Source organism: Fusarium vanettenii, assembly GCF_000151355.1.
Source record: "Fusarium vanettenii 77-13-4 chromosome 3 genomic scaffold NECHAsca_31_chr3_5_0, whole genome shotgun sequence".
Taxonomy (NCBI): Eukaryota; Fungi; Ascomycota; class Sordariomycetes; order Hypocreales; family Nectriaceae; genus Fusarium; species Fusarium vanettenii.
The window spans coordinates 406,554-424,939 of record NW_003315854.1 but is presented as its reverse complement, the minus strand read 5'-3'; the positions used below and the strand labels follow the sequence as shown (position 1 = coordinate 424,939).

Here is an 18,386-nt window from a genome sequence, read left to right as displayed (position 1 = left end):
TTATCTATATCCCGTCAATAAACACCGGCGTAATTTGAAAAGTAATTGCACGGGAAACTATGATAATCAGATCAGATCAAATACCACGTCTTCACCGTCTTCCAATTCCTCCTCTATGTCCCGATACAGGCTTACAGCAACATTGTGAGCAACAGCAGAGCTCCCAGTGAGTTGTGTCCAGCCATCCAGATGAGGTCCTTCACTCTTATGCGGGAACTTGAGCCACTGAACCTGAGCTGCGCCGACCCGGCAATAATCGCCTGTGCTGCCTATCGCGCAAACTAGGATGCCGACTATGGCAGCTTGGCTCGCGTACAAGGGAGCAAACCACAAGTTCCCATCCATGACAAGACGCTCGATGTCTGACTTGGGTCTGTCTGAGTCCAGGCGTGTGGATTCTGGGCTAGGTCCTTGTTCAAACTCGTGTCCGTACACAGTGAACTTTCTGGGCACATTTTCCGACTCCTCATAGGTTACGTTTTCAACTTGAAGCAGCAGCCCTTCCAATCGAACCGCTCCGCGGGCAACCAATTCTGAGCTTCCCACGGTATGGGAAGGTGGCATGCCCAGAACACTGGCAAACTCAGTAAGTTTGTCAGCCCAAGGAATCTCAGGATAGAAGCATATCTCCCCATCCAGGGAGAGCCATGACCAGCTGGGAGCGCGGGTTGCTGTCTCGCTGACCAGGGTCAGACCTTCTCTATACTCAGTAAGAAACCAAGCCAGGTCGACCAAGAAGGTGCTCTGCAAAGCACCGGCGATGTACTCGTCTTTCCGGCGAGTTTCTATCAACTTGGCGACGCCTGAAAAAGCCACCAACTTGTCCGAGGGAAAGGTAAGAGAACAAGCCGAGTACCTTGAGACCAGGTCGTGCCAAACTCTACAGAAATCGGCCCGTTTAGCATTCTCCTTTGGGAGAGTGACGGCTTGGTGCACTTGCTGCTTCGAAAACGTCCCCAAGCCCCTAGGCAAGCCGTGAGGAAACATGTCCAGCGCATCGAGTCCATTGCATTCCCAGGCCAGCTGCCGTTTACCAAAGTGTAAAACTCTCGGGGCAAGAAACCTTTCTTGGAAGACCCAGCCTCTGCCCATCAATGGTGCTCCAAGGGCCTCATCCGCCCAAACATCTCCGTCTAACACATAATCTTTCTCCAACGGTCCATTGCATTCCACTGCCAACTGACATGGATAAGTGTTATCCAACGGTCCGGGAGTGAATAGTGGGGGGTCATTGCCTTCAGTTGCATAGGACGCTGATAGGTTTAGGTATGAGTGAGCATACACGTTACCCATCTGCAAGGCCTCAACCTGCCAGTCTCCACACTCCTTATCTTGCTTGATGCACAGCGAATCGATCCACAGGTATCGAACATTGAGCTTGCGGGTCATGTCGATTGCATCTTGGAAAACTCGTGGCAGTGTCGAAATGTCGATAGACGTCTTAAAACGGCCTTCTGACCGAGAAGTGAGCTGCTCGTACACATGTCTCCCCCATCTGTGGCTCAGTGTCATGTACGGCCCGGCAGGTTGGATCTCTTTGGCGATGATGAGTTTCATAGTGGCTCCTGGCGTAGCTAGATCCAAGAGTCTGGTTGGGTACCAGATTTGATGGGATAAGACACAAGTTTTATGGTCTCTCTCACATCCCTTGATCCATTCACGGACCCTTTCAAGATCCACGCCGGGTGGGCTCTTCTGGTTGACGTACATATCCGGGCCCTGAAAATCTGCACATTGCTTAGCTAACGTTCTCATTATCGGCATTTATCACGCCAGGAGTTTTACCTGTATCTCTGAGGAAGTTTAGCTGGATTTCACATCCAGCTTCTTCGCCATTAATACAGCGCCATAGGAACATGCTACTGACACGAAGTTTGCGCCGGCCGATACTGTCAGCGGGGAGATCCTCTTCCATGCCGACAGAACTAGGATCAGAGGATCCATCTCCAATCAGAGTGCATACTCCGGCCCGGAATACATTTGTCAAAGGGCCTTGAAGCCACGCTTGCCAAGTTTCTTCATCGTCATCCTTCAGCCAGACAGCGAACTTGGCGCAGATCCAGCAACTCTGTACTGTAGCTGCATCGTACGATGGATAAGTTGCTTCAGTGCTCCGCTGGGGCTCGAGCCCGTCAAGTTTGGGGTATAACGCCACGACCACGTTGCTGCAGATGGTGCAAATCGCCATTTTAAACTGACCAGACTATAGAGGAACGAAAAAGTCAATGCAAGCCGCAGGCTGAATCAGCAAGGCTTTTATGGTTTTCCGGGTTGATATTGACTCCGCTTTACCAATCATGCATGATGCCATTTTGGGAGATATGCATGAGATTGCCTTGATCGTACCATCGGTATTTTTCTACTGCTTAATTGCTTGTCTTTATGACCACTAATTAGGCCTTTTAGTAAACTAGGAGCCATAGTATTATAATATTATGATGCACTTATTCTAAATAGGGACTTAAAGTAAACGATGTCTGATAACACGTGGGATAGAGCTCCTCATAGGGACGTAGAGATAACCTATACAAGCCATCTACCAACTCGGGTAACATCGTGATAATTAAGCATAAATTAGTGCATCACTTTCGTCGATATTTCGTTATACCTTAATCTCAACCTACTCTTTTACGCGATTCATCCTTCCCTTGGGCAACTAGCTATACATGCCTCTAATCTCCTTGTGTTAATCCTTGTCCAACAACCAACGAATCTGAATCACGTGAGATTTGTGTCTTTACCGAAATTTGATCCCACCCTGCATGTGGAGAACACTTTGCTCCTCCCTAAGCGCCAACCTAGCAGAAGAGACCCGAGGTGCGGATACCACTATCCCAATGTCAGGCCATTCAGCTACTGCCTGGCTCGACACGGTGTTATCGGGTCGGGACAACCACCCGGATTCTGTGGCAGCAGATTCGAGCCCACATTCCAAGCGCCGTCGACTTCAGCCACCGACGCCCGAAACACCCCAGGCAAGGACTGATGATGGCACCCTGATTGCCCCCGAACTAGAAGCACCCAATCAGCACCTACCCGACACTCATGAAGAGCCCCAGACGTCTCATAGCCACGACCGCCAGCAGACAGCACCAATAGACTCAAGCTCTCCACCCCCTGCCCTTCCAAGAGAGGATGACGAATCCGACATATCAGACGACTCCTGGATAGTCAGCGCGGATGATCAGCGGTTTAGGGTAAAGAAACGCGAAATCGACATGCTCGATCCAGTACCACCATCCCTAGAAGCTTTACTGAAGAAAATCCGAGAATTCAGCAATGGGGTGGGCATTCTACCGTCTTCAGCACGACGCCGCTTCAACAAGCTCAAGGACAAACAGATGGAGTGGGCCAGGCATGGATCCAAGAGCAACAAACACTACTCTAAAGAACGACAGGGTCTTGGGGAAATTGTCTCCCTAGAAGAAGTACGCAAGATCGTCTTCAGAAATGTCCATTATTCCTACATCGAGGATCCTCACGGTTGGAGGGCCAACATGGACATGGGAGTCAACAACCGAGTTCTTAGCTTGGCCTTTGAACGGCCGGATGGGTACTGTACTATGCTGAATCCTCTTCAGATGTGAGAACCCCCCCTGCCTCAATGGCCTGGCTACATATCTAACTGTTCTATGCTGTATAGTTCCATGGCATCTATTTCTGATAAGTTCAATAAAGGTTTTGGCGATGAAGGAATGGTTGATTTCTGCATCTACCTTTACCTCGACAGCGAACGCTATGCGAAGGAAAGGAATGAGATTGATCGACTTTATGAAAGCCCTGCAGGTACCAGAATCAACCACACGAATTTTGAACCCCTTACACATTTCCCACTCGCCCTAAGCATCAACACTAGGGGTGATGTACTAGACCTTGGGGCGTGGGAGGCTGCACGGTGGGCATGCTTACGAAGTTTGATGAAGGATTGCACTGTCGATGCTTGGGAAGGAGACCCGAAGCCCAGCCTGCCTGAATTTCTCCCGGCAATTCTTGTTGAAGACAACGATTGGGACTTTGTCGTAACCACGCACGAGGGGGGAAACACGACTATCTGGCACCAGATCAAGATGGGATCCACTTCGAGCATGCAGGGGGTTTACCAAATAATTGCCTGTCTGCATCTTCTGAGAGTGGGCAGAGGATGTCTTTTGGCCATGGCTCAGCGATCTGCTTCTCGAGTCACGTCCGAGCTATCGTGCCCAGAGATTCACGCGATCTAGGCCAATGTCCGCAGAGCGATATTATGGAAGGGGGCGGCGAGGGTCATCTGTAACAGATATTAGCTTGTAGGTTGCGGTATTTTACGGTTTGGAGTTCTAACGGCGTGGTGTTTTTAATCACGATGTCGCGGGCGGTGGCCTATCTTGGGGTCCCCATTGTACGAAATGATAAAAAATAATAAAGAATAACAAAACCATCAAGGTAGGCAAGCTCCTCATCTGCTGCCTTGCTGAGAGAAGATGCGAGGCAGTCCATAAGACCCATATTGCCTCGGTAGCTTCTAATAGGTATTATTCACTTTTACTGTTGACATTAAAGTTTATTGCGTTCCACCAAAGATGACGAATCAGATCTATCAGGCAAGACCGAGTCGATAGGTAGTGTAGGGGATAGTCAAGTGGAACAACGCAGGCACTCAACTGTGTCAAACAACGCAAACCCAATGCCATATACGATAGTCCTCTTGATTGAAGATATTATCATCACGGGAAATAGGAGAGGAAAGTGAGGAGCATGGGCAAACTATATCTTGGTTTTGTCTGAGTTGGTTGAGAGGATACGGTACAGGTAGCAAAGAAGAGTGAACTTCAAAAAGTTTGAAGCAGTATTGCCATACCTCGAAGGCCCTCTCAAAGAGATCCGCGCCCGCAAGCCACCAACCAACCTTTGCGGCCCATGGTTCGCCCACCGCCTTGTCTTGGCATGAGGCTCTGCCCAGTGGTTGGCATTTTCTGGACCATAACCCATCACTGTAATAACCTCTCAAGTCACTCGCCTAGGTAGTATAAGTCATGTCGAGGCATAGATAATAGGCCCGTTATGGGCGCTTTGAAGAAAGCAGACGAAGTTGACATTGAGCCCAGCGCCTGACGCCGCCATCACGGGCCGCCAAGAACAGATTCGAGGCCCAGGACGTCATTCAGCTCCTAAAATCGTCTAATTGTTGATGTGCCTCAAGTTTTGTGCGACACGGCATCGCTTAAGTTAGGTGGTCAGCCGAGGCGAGACATGAACACTGTCAATGCAGCACAAAATTGGCCCCCTCGCCCGACCAGAACCTGATTTGGCCAAAGGTGCATGTGTGAGTGAGGCTGACGGTGCCCATTGATTGGTCCTGGAAATCCTCCCCGTTGGCTAAATCGCCTGGTTCTCAAAATTGGCCCTGCCCCAGTACCGAACATGTCTTGTTTGTCGGAAGGAGTTCAGCGCAGACCGCTTCAGATCCCACACCAAGTGTTGCAAGCGCCGTCCTTGCTCGGCAACTGGCTGCGACAAATGCTTCTCCGACGCGGGCAGCCTGAAGCGCCATGAAAGGGAGTGCTTACATGTCAAACGCCAGCAGCCACCATCGAAATACCAGTGCCTTTGCCACAAGACCTTTGCTCGGTGGGACAAGTTCATGGAACATCATAAGCGACGTATCTGCAAGGCTCAACAAAGCTCATATGTTTGCCAATGTGGATTGGAAGTCGCCAGTATCGAACAGTTTCAAATACATCACGAAACAGAAAAGGGGAAGCCAGGACGCCCTCGAAATCAACCAAGACAACCGTAATATGGTGACAATCACGAGGTGGGAATACGGACGAGACGATTCACTTTTTGTCGACTGCCCTGGGCGATGTGAGGAGCAGCATTCGCTTCCCTTACCACCAGGTGGCGGCGAAGCGTGAGCAAGGACTACTTTCATGCATGGCATTGAAGGATTGATGCCTTCTGTTAGGGGGAAACAATGGCGTTGACTGCAATGTCTGTGACGATGCCCATGTTGGTTTGGCCCCGGCGTGGGCAAGGAGGCTGCGCGGTTGGTTGAGACACATGACAGACGTACCGTCGTCATGGGGGCTCCCTAAGAAGCCAGCGTGACAGGTGAGATGGACGGGTAGAGATGCGTGGTTCCAACGTTTTGACGTATTAACATGGAACATTTGAAAGTGTGATGGATTGAGGTAAATGCTTGAGCATTGCTGGTTTTCTTGTTGGGGGGTGTCTTTTGAGGCACCTCAAGGGTCGTGTTGTGGCGGGACGACCATATTGGCCAAACAAACGTCCTGGCCGTTTCCTTTTCCTTTTTCCCCTTTCCTACTTTTCCCTCTCGAACTATTGTTGTGCTCTTCTCCCCGATGTCCATCCCCGACAATGTCAAGTGGTTCTCTTCTTGTCAGAAACTGCTGACGGTTGCTTCGGGTAGAAGGTTTCCGGGCAGTTGCTGCACATTAGTTGGGGGTCGAGCCTCTCCCATCTTTGCCCACGATCGTCGCACATGGCTCGAGGTTTCCCTTCCAGGGCTCGTTGTGTCGATGGGTTTGTTCCTGTACCCTCAGGCGGATGGGTCTTGTCAGGGCAGTATCAGAAACTGATGGCTGACATGCCATGTATTTCGGTGTTGCTTATGTCTCTGTGATTGGCACTATCATCACAGTCGACAAGTGGCTCCCCTCAGTTAGCACGGCCGTTAGATAGGTACTACAGCACTATCGACAATACGGTCTTTATCTTTCCCCACCTGAGTCTATGATCGTCTTCTTAGTCCCATTTGTGGGCAAGGAAGAGCCCAGTCTTGGATACAACTTCCTCCACTTTATCGCATTCTTAAGTGACATCCCTTAATCTCTACACCGTAAGAACGATCATCGGGCTTAGTTAACTCATCAAGGGCCGGGCTGCAACTATAATAACAGATTATCAACACATCATATCGCGACCCGATGTTAACACAGTGGCCTTTTTTAAAACCTTCTGCCATATCAGACACCGTAAGAACATTGTTAAGATATTGGCACTCCATGGGTAATTCCTTTCCTATCTAAAATCACCCACATTCAGACTCCCTTGGTTGCCTTACTCCCACTCCAAAGACTCCCTGTACTCGATCATGATATGATCTCTTTCCTCTTGCAGGTCTAACAGGCCTTTTGATTTATCTAGGCTCCTCCGAAGCTCATATATCTCTTTTCCCAGTTGGTCCCAGGCTGGGCAAATTGGCAGGATGTAAGTTCGATCTTCAGATAGAGCGGCAAGTCGACACACTACCTCCTCCCGCTCAGCTAACTTACCTTCCACTCTGTTCAGTCTTTTCTCCAGAATGCGTGCCGAGTTCAGTCTCTGTCGTAGCTGGACCAATTGGGCCTCGAGACAGGGAATGATGGTGTCAGTGAAGAGTCGAGCAGCCTCCTGAAGAACTTCATCCTTCTCACTTTCCTCCCCATTAGCTTCCCAGGCTTGAAAGAGAGGTTCTAAAGAGGAGATCAATGCCTCGCGGGCCTTTGACTCAAGACTGTTGGACGGCAATTGTTGCACCACAGACGCGCGGCGCAAGGTAGTCTTGAGGTAGCGGAGCTCACTTTCTTTGACAGACACAAAGCGATCCAGTTCTTGTGCCGACTGAAAGGTTCGCTTCCGGCCCTTTCCGCCCCAAGTTTTCTCTGTTGCCTTTGACATGGCTTCTGCCGTTGCGCAGTCCAGGGTCAGAGAGGAGAGTGATGAGGTCCGGTTGAGAAATAGTCGAGACCATTGATCCATCTGCATTAACGTCGTGGCGCTCCTTTGTGCTGGGCTTGGACGGTGGCGTATCTTCTTGGCACTTTCGGTGTTGTCCTGGTGCTCTTTTTGGCCTGTACTAACCCCCGTTGCAGCACGCTCTGAGGCTCTCTTCAGCCTTCTTTTCTCCCGTTGCTTTTCCCGTTTCGTTTTCTTGGATGTCGTAGTTGTTTGAAGCAGGGCTGGTATGTTCGCTTCCTCCATGTTCTCGTCCAAAGTTGAACGAGGTTCCGTGCCCTCATGGTTAGGAGGGAGAACCGGGCGGAAGGGGAGAGAACTGTCAACCCCGCTCTGTGTAACGCCAGGAGATGCCTCGATGTCTTCGTTGCTGGCTTGCGCGCTGACATGTGGAGACGTCGCTGGTGGCGACTCCATTGTGAACTGACCCTGGTGACCAAGTGGTTCTGTGTTGCTTGTTGTAAGAAGAATCTTGACTACTTTTGAGAAGCGCAGAAGCTCGACCTGAAAGATGGGGAAAGCACAGAGCTGATGGCGACTTGTCAAGGCAACGAACGGGGATGCCCTGGTGATGCCTGGGCGCGGGGCTGATTATTCTAGCCAACCGCAAAAAGGTCCGCCCTGGCGAGAGATTGGAAGCAAACGAGGCGGTGCAACTCGCGGGGCCAATTTTCTCGACGGTTTATGTCATATTGAGGCACGTTGGGGCGGCAGACGGGGACATTTTTCTCTACCCAGACTGGTGCGCTGGAAAGACGCTTTTCGCCAAGATCAGAGGGCCAATTTTGTCAATCCCGAGGTTCGCTGCTCGAGCACAATTGCCCCTTTTTCCGACCTAAATAACCACGGCTCATTCCAGTGAAAATTGGCCCCTTCGCGGGGCACATTATATGGCCTCATGGCTTAGAATACACGTCAAACCGGCTCAAATGTCCAGTACAGCCCAAGTAAATTGGCCCCGTCAGCTAGGAATGATCAATGGTTTAGTTTTAAACAAGAATTTGTCTATCAACCTCGCAAACTTTTTCAGCTTCTACAAAGTTCTCTTTACTTCAATTTTTATAATATCAGTCCTTGATTTATCGACCAAGTTATGCTATCTTGGTAACGGGAAACCATTTGCCTTTCCTGAACTCACCCGCAGATACGATCCGAACCTCCTCAGCAATTCACAACTTGGTCATCAGCAAGCTTGCTTCACTTTGAAACAGCACACTTCACCTAAGTTTACAATCCTTGCTACAGAACCAAGTATCTTTCTGTCGAGCCAGCAAAAGATGGCACTTTTTTCACTGGAGGCTATCATAGCCATCATTTCCGGTGCTTTGAGTTTCCTTGTTGCCGTGGTGGGCCTTTGGTTCGCGTACCGGGCTGCGTATTCCTTCACACAGCGGCGTCAGGATCTAGAGGCCTTAGTGCCGGCAGACAATTCCCCGCTCATACCATCGGGCATATCATCGGGGAGTCTCGAGTATATTGTGGCAGTTCCGGACGTCGCACACCTACGACATTCTTGGAGCGAACCCGTTATAGACAGACGTCACCAGGTCCCTCCCCGAATGCTGCCCGCCAAATCGCTGCCCCATTAAGCGTGCGTTCCCTTTCTTCTCACTCCCTCGGCCTTTCAACTTCTCACCGTAATTGGCAGAATAAAACCCAAGCATCCTCGTTTAGGTTCAGGGGCTGGAATGGTCTTATCCTTGCTGATCGTGCTTTGTTATGGACAGCCTCTGAGTTAGGCTAAGCCTGTTGAGTAGGGTGCGATGAAACAAGAACATTACGTTACAGAAAACAGACATGGAAGTGGATCTTGAGCGAGTTATGCATTGTAGCTGTTAGGGAAAAGTCAACACGGGTAAACATTGTGCCACTTGATGCCGTTCAGCGTCTGACTAGATTGCGCACTGCTTTATCAACGATTGTGGCTCCAACTGATAGAGTGCTCTTGAGTTGCCTGCGGGAATGGTGCTACCCTAAATCCGAGTCCAGTGATTGGCAGAATGGGCAATGAAACCCAAGGCTTTCTGCCCAACCCTAATTCTATCATGAACCGAGGCACTAACAAAGTTCGTGAACCCCAAAGCTCAGATAGACGCTCCTCTTTCGGTTGATGATTACTTGTCATGTCTCCTCAAGTAGCGCAGAGGATTTTCTGGGTCCCTAGCGAACTTCTAAATCTGTCGCACTCAAAATCTCCTCCAATAGCTCAGCACCGTCTCCGGACACCCATTTCACAATAGGCCATTGTAAATGGGCTAGCGGTCTTCTTATTGGTCATTGTTAACAAGTGAAGGTTTCGTAGAATGATGAAGCTATATGGTCGCCAGGGAAAAAGATTGATCCGCATCGGTTTCCCTTTGCATTATCCCAAGGCATGTGTCTTGATAGGCGATAGCCCGCCTCTGGTCTCGTAGCCTCACATATGATTGGTTCCCTTGAAGTGCGAGCGCATTACTTGACGGCGCCGGTCTCTTGGCTCCCTGCGGTAGCGCAAAAAGATCGCAAGTGGCAAAAAGAGTGGACAATGGTGGATTCAAACCACCTCTGATGGACGAACAGGGAATCGAACCCTGGACCACTCCCAGAGGCGAGGATCTTTCGGAAGAAACTTGCTAAGGGAGTATTATACCACTAAACCATTCGCCCGGAATGCTTGTGTTTTGCGATGTTCGGCGTCTTCCTCCAGCAGCTCATGAACAGACAGACCCGTTGCCATGGTTCAGGATATTTTTAGCTTGGTGGAAAATTCCGATGGAAGACGACGATCTTTATTTAAGTGCTGGTTTGTCAATTGCGTCACGCGCGTTTCACCTAGGGTGCCAGGGTGCCCAGAAATCCAGGGGCTGGCAATACGGGAAAAGAGCAGAAACCCCCACCTAACAATCTCGTATCCCAAACCTTGGTTTGATTGGAGGCGGCAATGCCCGTTACTATGGAACCTATGCATGCTATTTAAAATGGCAATGGCAGCCGCTATGCTTCTAGCATGCTTCTAGAAGCCATAACTAGACGACATCCCGTTCGATTACTGGGCTGGCTAACGATGCTATCGCACGCCACTCTTCACCTATTGGTGGCCGCCGGGCTCGCCTTTGGTGCCGAGCTCGACTTTGTCAAGCCATCCAACAGCTACATCGTGGAGTACAAGAGCGGAATCACAAAGAGAGACAACATCTTCTCTCGTGATGCTAGCATCAAAGTTGTCCGAGACTTCCACAGCGACATCTTCTATGGCGCCAACATCGAGGCTGAAAAGCACTCCGCCGAGGAACTCCTGGCCCTCCCCGAGGTCGCTAATGTCTGGCCCAACCGCTACTACGAGCCATTGAGGTCTGTTAAGAGACAGGCGGCTGATAACTCGACCGATCTGCCGCCTGGATCTGACCTCGATCCCAATGAGTACGACGTGCACAACGCAACAGGCGTGTGGGCTCTCCACCAAAAGGGCATCAAGGGAAAGGGCGTCAAGATTGCCGTCGTTGACACTGGCGTCGACTACACTCACCCCGACTTGGGAGGCGGCTTCGGCCCTGGGTTCAAGGTTGCCGGTGGTCACGATTTTGCCGGTGATGGGACTTGGCCCAAGGGACCCAGAGAACCTGACGACGATCCAATGGGTCTGCAAGACCACGGCACCCATGTGGCAGGTATCGTGGCTGGCAAAGGCAAAATCTGGTCCGGCGTCGCCCCAGAGGCCACCATCTACGCATACAAGACTTATGCCCGTGACGGCACCGACGAGGCCATCAACATTGACGCCTTCCTCGCAGCATACGAGGCCGGCGTCGACATCATCACAGCCAGTATCGGCCTCGGCGGGGGCTGGTCCGACGGTGCCTGGGAGGAGGTCGCAACTCGTCTCGCCAACAAGGGCGTCGTCATCACCGTCTCTGTTGGCAACGGCGGCGAAGGCGGACCTTATCGCGCTTTGTCCCCCTCTGGTGCCAAGGGCGTCCTTGCTGTTTCCAATATCGACACATACTCGAATCGCGATGCGAAGATGGCCCTCCCCGACTATAGCACTTCATGGGGACCCCTCTTTGACCTGCAGATGAAGCCTGACGTCGGTGCCCCAGGTGCATATATCTACAGCACCGTTTTCGACCACGGATGGGCCATCTATAGCGGCACCTCCATGGCGACGCCCTATCTCGCTGGAGTTGCGGCTCTCTACATTGGCCAGTTCGGCGGCCGGGGCACCCAAAACGGCGCCAAGTTCGCCAAGATGATGCATAACCGCCTCGTGTCCAATGTCCGTAAAGTGAACCAGTTCAGCTGGAACGATCCAGTCGCTTCCGTTGCCCAAGTTGGAAGCGGGCTGATCAATGCCACAAGCCTCTTCGAGTCGACAACTGACCTGATGTACGAGCCCATGGCCCTCAACGACACCCGCTTCTTCAATACCAACCACAAGATCACCGTCATCAACAACAGCAAGAAGCCTGTTGAGTACACCTTCACTAAGGAGGACTCGCAGGGCGTCAACACCCTAGGCAGCGATGCCTACGACACCATTGTCAAGCAGTATGGCGCTCTGCAGTGGTACGAGTACTCTATCAATGCTACGCTTCCAGAAAAATTCACCCTGCAGCCTGGTAAGAGCAAGGTGGTTACCGTCTCTTTCCAGAACCCCGACAAGTCCGACTGGTATAAACCAAGCATGCCCCTATACAGCGGCAACATCATCGTCTCAGGTTCCAACGGCGACCGTCTTGCCGTCCCCTTCGTAGGTATCGGCACTGACCTGAAGGCAACTTTCAAGAAATTGTTCCTTGCCGAGCCGCGTATGCAATCCCTCGACCCGCCCGTTCAGCAAGGCCTCAACGGCTCTACCCCCTCCTTCTCCTTCAACCTCACTGCCCAGGATTTCCCCGTCATCCAGGCTGGCATCGGCTGGGGCACGCGACAACTCCGTTACGACATCTTCGAAAAGGGATGGACAGAGAGCGCGTGGAAGTGGCCTCTCGTACCTGGAAAGAACAAGTACGTGGGCTCGGGCACATGGTGGGTTGGGGCGGGACAGGTTCCCAAGTGGTTTGACGACCAGGGTTGGAACCCAGATGAGACAACCGACTATCCCACGATAAACACAGGTCGAGCAGCGGCCATGCCCGGCTACGACAAGAACGAGTACTGGTGGTTTGGCAAGCTTACCAATGGCACCAAGATTGCTCGTGGAGAGTATGTCTTGCGGTTTGCAGTCCTTGTACCCTTTGGTCAGCCGGAGGTGGCGAGCGACTGGGATACCTTGATGGTGCCCTTCAAGGTGACGGGACAATACAATTCTTTACAGTAATTCGTAAATAGCTGAAACATTCACGGTATATAGAAACATAGACATAAGCTGTTAAGCTTTTAATAGATACCTCAGTCATTAAGAATGTCGTGAGATTATGAAAGGCAACCTACGTGACTTTGCCATCAAGCTCCTTATAACCTCCTTCGTTCACCCTCCAGTTTTGCCTTATTTTACGCATAGGGCCTCGCAGTCCTACTGGCAACTGGAATATTCCCTACATATTTGGGAGGCTCACGACACCACATAGCCAAAGACATTGACTGCTCACTGGACATCATGAGATACGATGTACCAACCCTGTCCAAATACACCCCTTTAATCTTCAGTATATGAATCAATTGAATCATTCCATAAATAAAGAAGCCTATACGCCAGTTCCAGCCCGTAAGACACGCCTCTAGTAGCAGCAATTTATCCCCAAACCCTAATTCCTTTAAGCAATCTATACTCTATGCTTTCCGCCAGCTATTCATGTTAGATGACACGAGTATCCCTCAGTGCCTGCCCAGCACCAAGACCATTCACATCCACTTCAATACCCCCAGCCATCGTTGGTCTCTGGGGCACAGATGAAGCACCGCTGGCCTTGATATGCAGTTTCTCATCTTGGGTGAATGTAATCTTCTCCTTCTTGAGACCCATCGAATCGAGAAAACCAATGGTGTCTGCCAGTTCTTGCTCCTTCCTGGCTGCGGTCCAGTGAAGTTCTTCAGCCATGATGTCGATGACCCTTGGCAGGACCTGTAGCGCTTTTGAGGCATCAAGGAACGACAGACGGGTCCGGCGAGCGATGATGTCCGCGGCTGTGCAGGCAGCCTCGGAGCGCACTCCATGGGTGATCTCGGCCTCGATGAAGGGCAGATTTGGTAGCAGCCGGGTGTTCAGACGTGGTGAAATGGCGAGTAGTGTCCAGGCTCGGTCGCCGTAGTTGGTGGCAAGGTGGTGGGCAATATCGGTATCGATGGGGAACACCTCCATCAGTCGTGAGGCAAGGGAAGACCAATAGCCATGTGCTCCTACTAAGGGTACGTTGCGTGTACAGCATCTACCGCTAGTCGTGAACCCTAGTAGCCCGGTACCACTGATATCGGGAAGAGGTATAGCACGCGGTTGGAGGTTGAAAGTCTTGATGGCTTCATCAACCGTGTCTTCAGCCATTTGTCGATAGGTGGTCCATTTCCCACCTGCGCAGGTGAGAAGACCCGAAGGAGAGACAGTTATGAGATGGCTTCTGACAAGAGATTCGGTGTTTTTAGCTCGTGGGTCGCAGACGAGGGGACGAATTCCTATATGGTGTAAGTAGATGGACAAACATTCAAGACGGATGATTTACTCACCTGACCAAGCTGCCAATACATCATCCCTAGAGAGCACCGATTCTGGTGACAAAAGCTTGCTGACCTCATTGAGAATGAAATCCACGTCGTCTTGCTGCGCTACAGGAGCCTTCTCAACGTTGCACGGGTTATCCGTTGTTCCAGCCAGAGTAAAGCCTTGCCAGGGGAGAACAAAGATGACACGCCCGTCCGAGGTAGCTGCGTCAAGCATTCCCATTCCATTAGGGCATAGCCTCTTTGGCAACATAATGTGGACGCCAGATGAGGGAGCGACAATGGGCTCTCTGGAGGGTTCATCCATTTGTTCAATGGCGTCGGTAAAGGGACCGGTCGCATTGATGACGCCCTTGGCATGGACTGTGAAGGCTTGCGATCCGTCAAGTACATCTCGTACCTTGGCACCGCATATTTGGCCTCTGGCGTCTTTCTCGAGACCAGTGACCTCGACGTGGTTGAGAACGGTGGCTCCGTATTGAGAAGCTGTCATCGCCAGAGCGACATTCATCCTCGAATCATTGTGTTGTCCATCGTAGTAAACCAAAGCGCCAACCATATTATCCCGTCGCAACAACGGAAACGCAGCGAGGGCTTTGCTCTTACTCAAGTAATAAGAACTCTCGAGACCTTGCGAACCGGCGAGAAGGTCATATGCCTTGGTACCAGCCCAGAAGTAGGGCGCTTCCCACCAATGCTGCAACGGCAACAAGATTGGCAGTGAACTTGACAGATGCGGCGCAATGTTGAGAAATGTCTTGCGCTCCCTCAAGGCTTCCATGACGAGCTGGAGCTGACCGTAGTCGAGATTCCAAACTGCCTTTTCGAGATAGCGAACACCGCCATGCACCAGCTTTGTGCTCTTGGAGCTTGTACCCGAGGAAAAATCATCGCGCTCGACGAGTGCGACTTTTAATCCTCGTGTGACGGCATCGAGAGCAATGCCTGTTCCCGTTGCGCCGCCGCCGATGATGAGTAGATCATACTGAGCACTCTTGTCTGGTGTGTTGCTGCGACGCAGGTCGGCAAGCTGTTCGGCGCGGCTCTTTGTAGCTTGGAAAGTTGGTGGCACGATACGGCCGGTGGAATCGCGCTTGAGAGGAGCAATTGGTTTGTCGATGGAATGTGTCTTGTTTCGAGTCGCGTAGACGATGCCACCGGCCGCTACAGTGGCTGTTGCAGCAGCGCAGGCGACGAGCAGTGGTCGCTTGACTGTTCGAAGTCGCTGTTGCATGGTGGTTGGTGTGTACTTTGACGACTGAGCTCCTCAGCGCTCTTGAATAGCTTCGAGCGCGCCGATAGGAATGAGGGTGGTAGGGTAGGTCTTGAGGATGGTGCCAAGTTGATCAACTTGGAACAAAGAGAAAAGTATGTTTATAACAGACGATAACTTGACAATGACCGTCACATTTGAAAAAAAGATTTCATCATTTGCCGGGTGAAAATGGACCACTCGAGCAGCTCTGATATCATACCTGACGCTCTCTTCTGCAAAGAACCGGAGAGGACATGCCGGCCACGCCAAATCACGGTCCCAAGTTTCTCCCCGTGACCATTTTCCCTCAACCTCCCCGTCGAAATGAAACCCCTTTGCCCCGCCAGAACCTCTCATCTGACAAGTTGAAGTCGTCCCGAACATGGCAAGTGAGCCAATTCTTGACCAACGCTCAGCCTCATCCACAAATATGCAAGTCGGTATTTCAACACCGAGATACTAAGCTATACAGGGATTAGGGTCATGACCCCTGACGGCTGCATGTCGGGGTTTGGTACCGAAGATAATTCACCGAGCACGACCGAGAGATTGATTGTGCGCCCGCTACCTCCGGCGGCAAACTTGGATTCCGTGGCCACGTGCTGATATTCACCGAGGTACAGAAAAATGTTGTTGGCTTGGCTGATGTTGCTCTTCAGGTAAGAGGCGCATGCAGGTTGGTACCATTCGGACTAGGTACGCTTTCAGGAAGGGAGCCGCAAAACCTTGCAGTTTCTTACTGTATCCACTTGGTTGGTGTGGGTCAAATATCCTACCACGTTGTATCTCGGCTCCGCGTCAACTCACCCTAGAGTTGGAACAGTGATGAATGGTGTTATCAAGGTCGAATCTCAGCAGACTTTCTCGCTTCATGGGCTTCGAGCATTGTGATTAGTTTGATGTGGTATGAATATCACTTGATATCAAGGCTGGATTAGATGCCCAAAATACAGTGGAGGAGAAATACTGGAGCTGGGCATCGTGATAAAATCCATTGATAGCCAGCGAGTTGGCCAACTGCTGAACACTCGATACAATCCCACTACAGAGTGCCTCATCACCAAGGACTCATTGATTGATTCAAACATTTCCATCAAACCTCAAAAAATATCCACACGATCTCACAATGTCTCAGAAATGCTGACGTTCCCAAGTTCCACCAGCGCTGATCACAAACTCCAGTGGAGAATCGTGAAGTGGGCACCGTGGGGTTGAGACAAAACGTTCTGACGATCAACGCTATCAATTGACGCACTACCTAAAGTAACTATAATGCTCTCCAAACATGTTTCTCATTCTCATGTGGGTTCTGTATTTCCTCTTCTCTGTTCGTTTCCTGTTGCTTTGCTTTCACCCACCAAATTCGACTTTTCAAAGATTCTCAAACACCCCGCCCTCACCTCAAAGTGCCCGAGTCCTTCAACCATGCCTAACGAACGGACCCTATACCTGCGAATCCAGGGCGCGGTCATAGGTGTTGGACCAGACTGATCGACGAGGGGTTACCAGCCGCTTGAGTCCCATGTAGGGAGTGTTCATTGGGCTGGGGCCAGTGTACATAAAGGTATCATAAAGGAAACCACCAAAGGATGTACCAAGAAACGGGATAACCATTGGAATCTATCATCAAGGTCAGTTGAGTGCGTCATAATCAATCAAGACTTGACTTACCCAGAAATAGTATCCTCCTGCAGACCAAACCTCAGTTCCGTATCCGATCATGTACGAAACCAACCGCGGTCCAAAGTCACGAGCCAAGTTGATGGCATAGCCAGTCTCCCAACCCCAGCAAGCACCGATACCAAAGATCAAGAAGAACAGGGCAAGAGGCATCAACGGACCGGCACCAATGTTGGTACTATCCGCCAATGCAAAGATGACAAACTGCAGGATTGTGCTGGCGATAAATTCGGAAAAGACCATGCCCGTACGCGTCATGAAGGCAGCGGGATACGTGCAAAAGATGCCCGCCGTCGCGTTCTCGCCTGTGACGGTTCGGATGCCCGGACCACCCTCATACGCGTTGATGGCAGACTTGTAGTTGCCGTACACGACGGCGGCAGCAGCCATGGCTCCGAGGGTTTGGGCAATGGCATAGATGGGGAGCTTCCGCCAGGGATGGCCTCTGAAGATGCAGTTCGCCAAAGTCACGGCAGGGTTCAGATGGCCTCCTGATTTACCACCGACGTATACTCCAAGCATGACGCCCAATCTATTCAAGCAAGTTAATCAAAATCCAGGTCAACTCTCACGATTCAAGACTTACCCCCAACCCCAAGAGATACTTTGGTAATCACCCTTGGTTCCTCTACTCAGGACAACCTGAGCAACAACACCGTCGCCAAACAGAATCATGACGAAAGTGCCAAAGAATTCCGAAAAGGCATCTTGGCAAGTCTCCCTGACCCTACTCCAAAGAAGTACCTCCTCCCTCTCACCAACATGAGGCTGCAGCGTTGAATCGCTGGGCAGTTCCTTGAGCGCTTTGGTCTGAACCATCTCGACTTTGGCGGGAGAGCTTGGACTGTTGAAAGATGACTCTGAGATGGAGTCTTGGTTGAAAGAGGCGGTCATTGCAAAGATGTTGTTTGAGGGGGGATGCGTGTGAATGCCGTCATCACCTCATGGGGATGTGGTTACAATTTATGCTCAGCAAGGACCAGCAACTCTTGGCCACCAAGCCGATTAGGTTACAAAGCCATTGAGAGTATCCTCTCCGACTGAGCCATCGTTCGGCTCCGGTGCGAGCGAACATCGCTTCCCTTCCCGAGGCGCATTCCCG

The 18,386-nt window shown here is 51.1% G+C and overlaps 6 protein-coding genes across 6 annotated transcripts; 2 read left to right on the top strand and 4 right to left on the bottom strand.

The window, feature by feature from the left end:
• Nucleotides 1-1,236: 1,236 nt before the first annotated feature.
• NECHADRAFT_37072 (uncharacterized protein) lies at nucleotides 1,237-1,710 on the bottom strand (the record flags this gene model as incomplete). The annotated part of the gene is made up of 1 exon (XM_003042888.1): nucleotides 1,237-1,710. A coding segment is annotated over one exon (474 nt), but the record flags the coding sequence as incomplete, so codon positions are not given.
• Nucleotides 1,711-2,762: 1,052 nt separating this feature from the next.
• On the top strand, nucleotides 2,763-4,318 carry NECHADRAFT_99841 (uncharacterized protein; the record flags this gene model as incomplete). Its single annotated transcript, XM_003042985.1, has 2 exons — nucleotides 2,763-3,583; nucleotides 3,644-4,318. 2 exons carry the CDS (start codon nucleotides 2,763-2,765, stop codon nucleotides 4,218-4,220), a joined length of 1,398 nt encoding a protein of 465 aa, XP_003043031.1. The 3' UTR covers nucleotides 4,221-4,318.
• Nucleotides 4,319-7,062: 2,744 nt separating this feature from the next.
• NECHADRAFT_78461 (uncharacterized protein) lies at nucleotides 7,063-8,136 on the bottom strand (the record flags this gene model as incomplete). Its single annotated transcript, XM_003042887.1, has 2 exons — nucleotides 7,063-7,193; nucleotides 7,278-8,136. 2 exons carry the CDS (start codon nucleotides 8,134-8,136, stop codon nucleotides 7,063-7,065), a joined length of 990 nt encoding a protein of 329 aa, XP_003042933.1.
• A 2,776-nt stretch (nucleotides 8,137-10,912) lies between these two features.
• Nucleotides 10,913-13,000, top strand: NECHADRAFT_869 (uncharacterized protein; the record flags this gene model as incomplete). Its single annotated transcript, XM_003042984.1, has 1 exon — nucleotides 10,913-13,000. A coding segment is annotated over one exon (2,088 nt), but the record flags the coding sequence as incomplete, so codon positions are not given.
• Nucleotides 13,001-13,492: 492 nt separating this feature from the next.
• Nucleotides 13,493-15,583, bottom strand: NECHADRAFT_78459 (uncharacterized protein; the record flags this gene model as incomplete). Its single annotated transcript, XM_003042886.1, has 2 exons — nucleotides 13,493-14,304; nucleotides 14,356-15,583. 2 exons carry the CDS (start codon nucleotides 15,581-15,583, stop codon nucleotides 13,493-13,495), a joined length of 2,040 nt encoding a protein of 679 aa, XP_003042932.1.
• Nucleotides 15,584-16,832: 1,249 nt separating this feature from the next.
• On the bottom strand, nucleotides 16,833-18,192 carry NECHADRAFT_67872 (uncharacterized protein). The gene is made up of 3 exons (XM_003042885.1): nucleotides 17,871-18,192; nucleotides 17,276-17,816; nucleotides 16,833-17,224 (listed from the first exon to the last, which is right to left on the bottom strand). Exons 1-3 carry the CDS (start codon nucleotides 18,176-18,178, stop codon nucleotides 17,048-17,050), a joined length of 1,026 nt encoding a protein of 341 aa, XP_003042931.1. The 5' UTR covers nucleotides 18,179-18,192; the 3' UTR covers nucleotides 16,833-17,047.
• Nucleotides 18,193-18,386: the final 194 nt, after the last annotated feature.

Bases quoted from the DNA above. Each gene is read 5' to 3' on its own strand.
- NECHADRAFT_67872 (XM_003042885.1), bottom strand. From the start codon at position 18,178: ATGACCGCCTCTTTCAACCAAGACTCCATCTCAGAGTCATCTTTCAAC. The intron at 17,817-17,870 runs GTAAGTCTTGAA...TTGCTTGAATAG, and splicing joins AGTATCTCTTGGGGTTGGGG to ATTGGGCGTCATGCTTGGAG. The intron at 17,225-17,275 runs GTAAGTCAAGTC...CCTTGATGATAG, and splicing joins CAGGAGGATACTATTTCTGG to ATTCCAATGGTTATCCCGTT.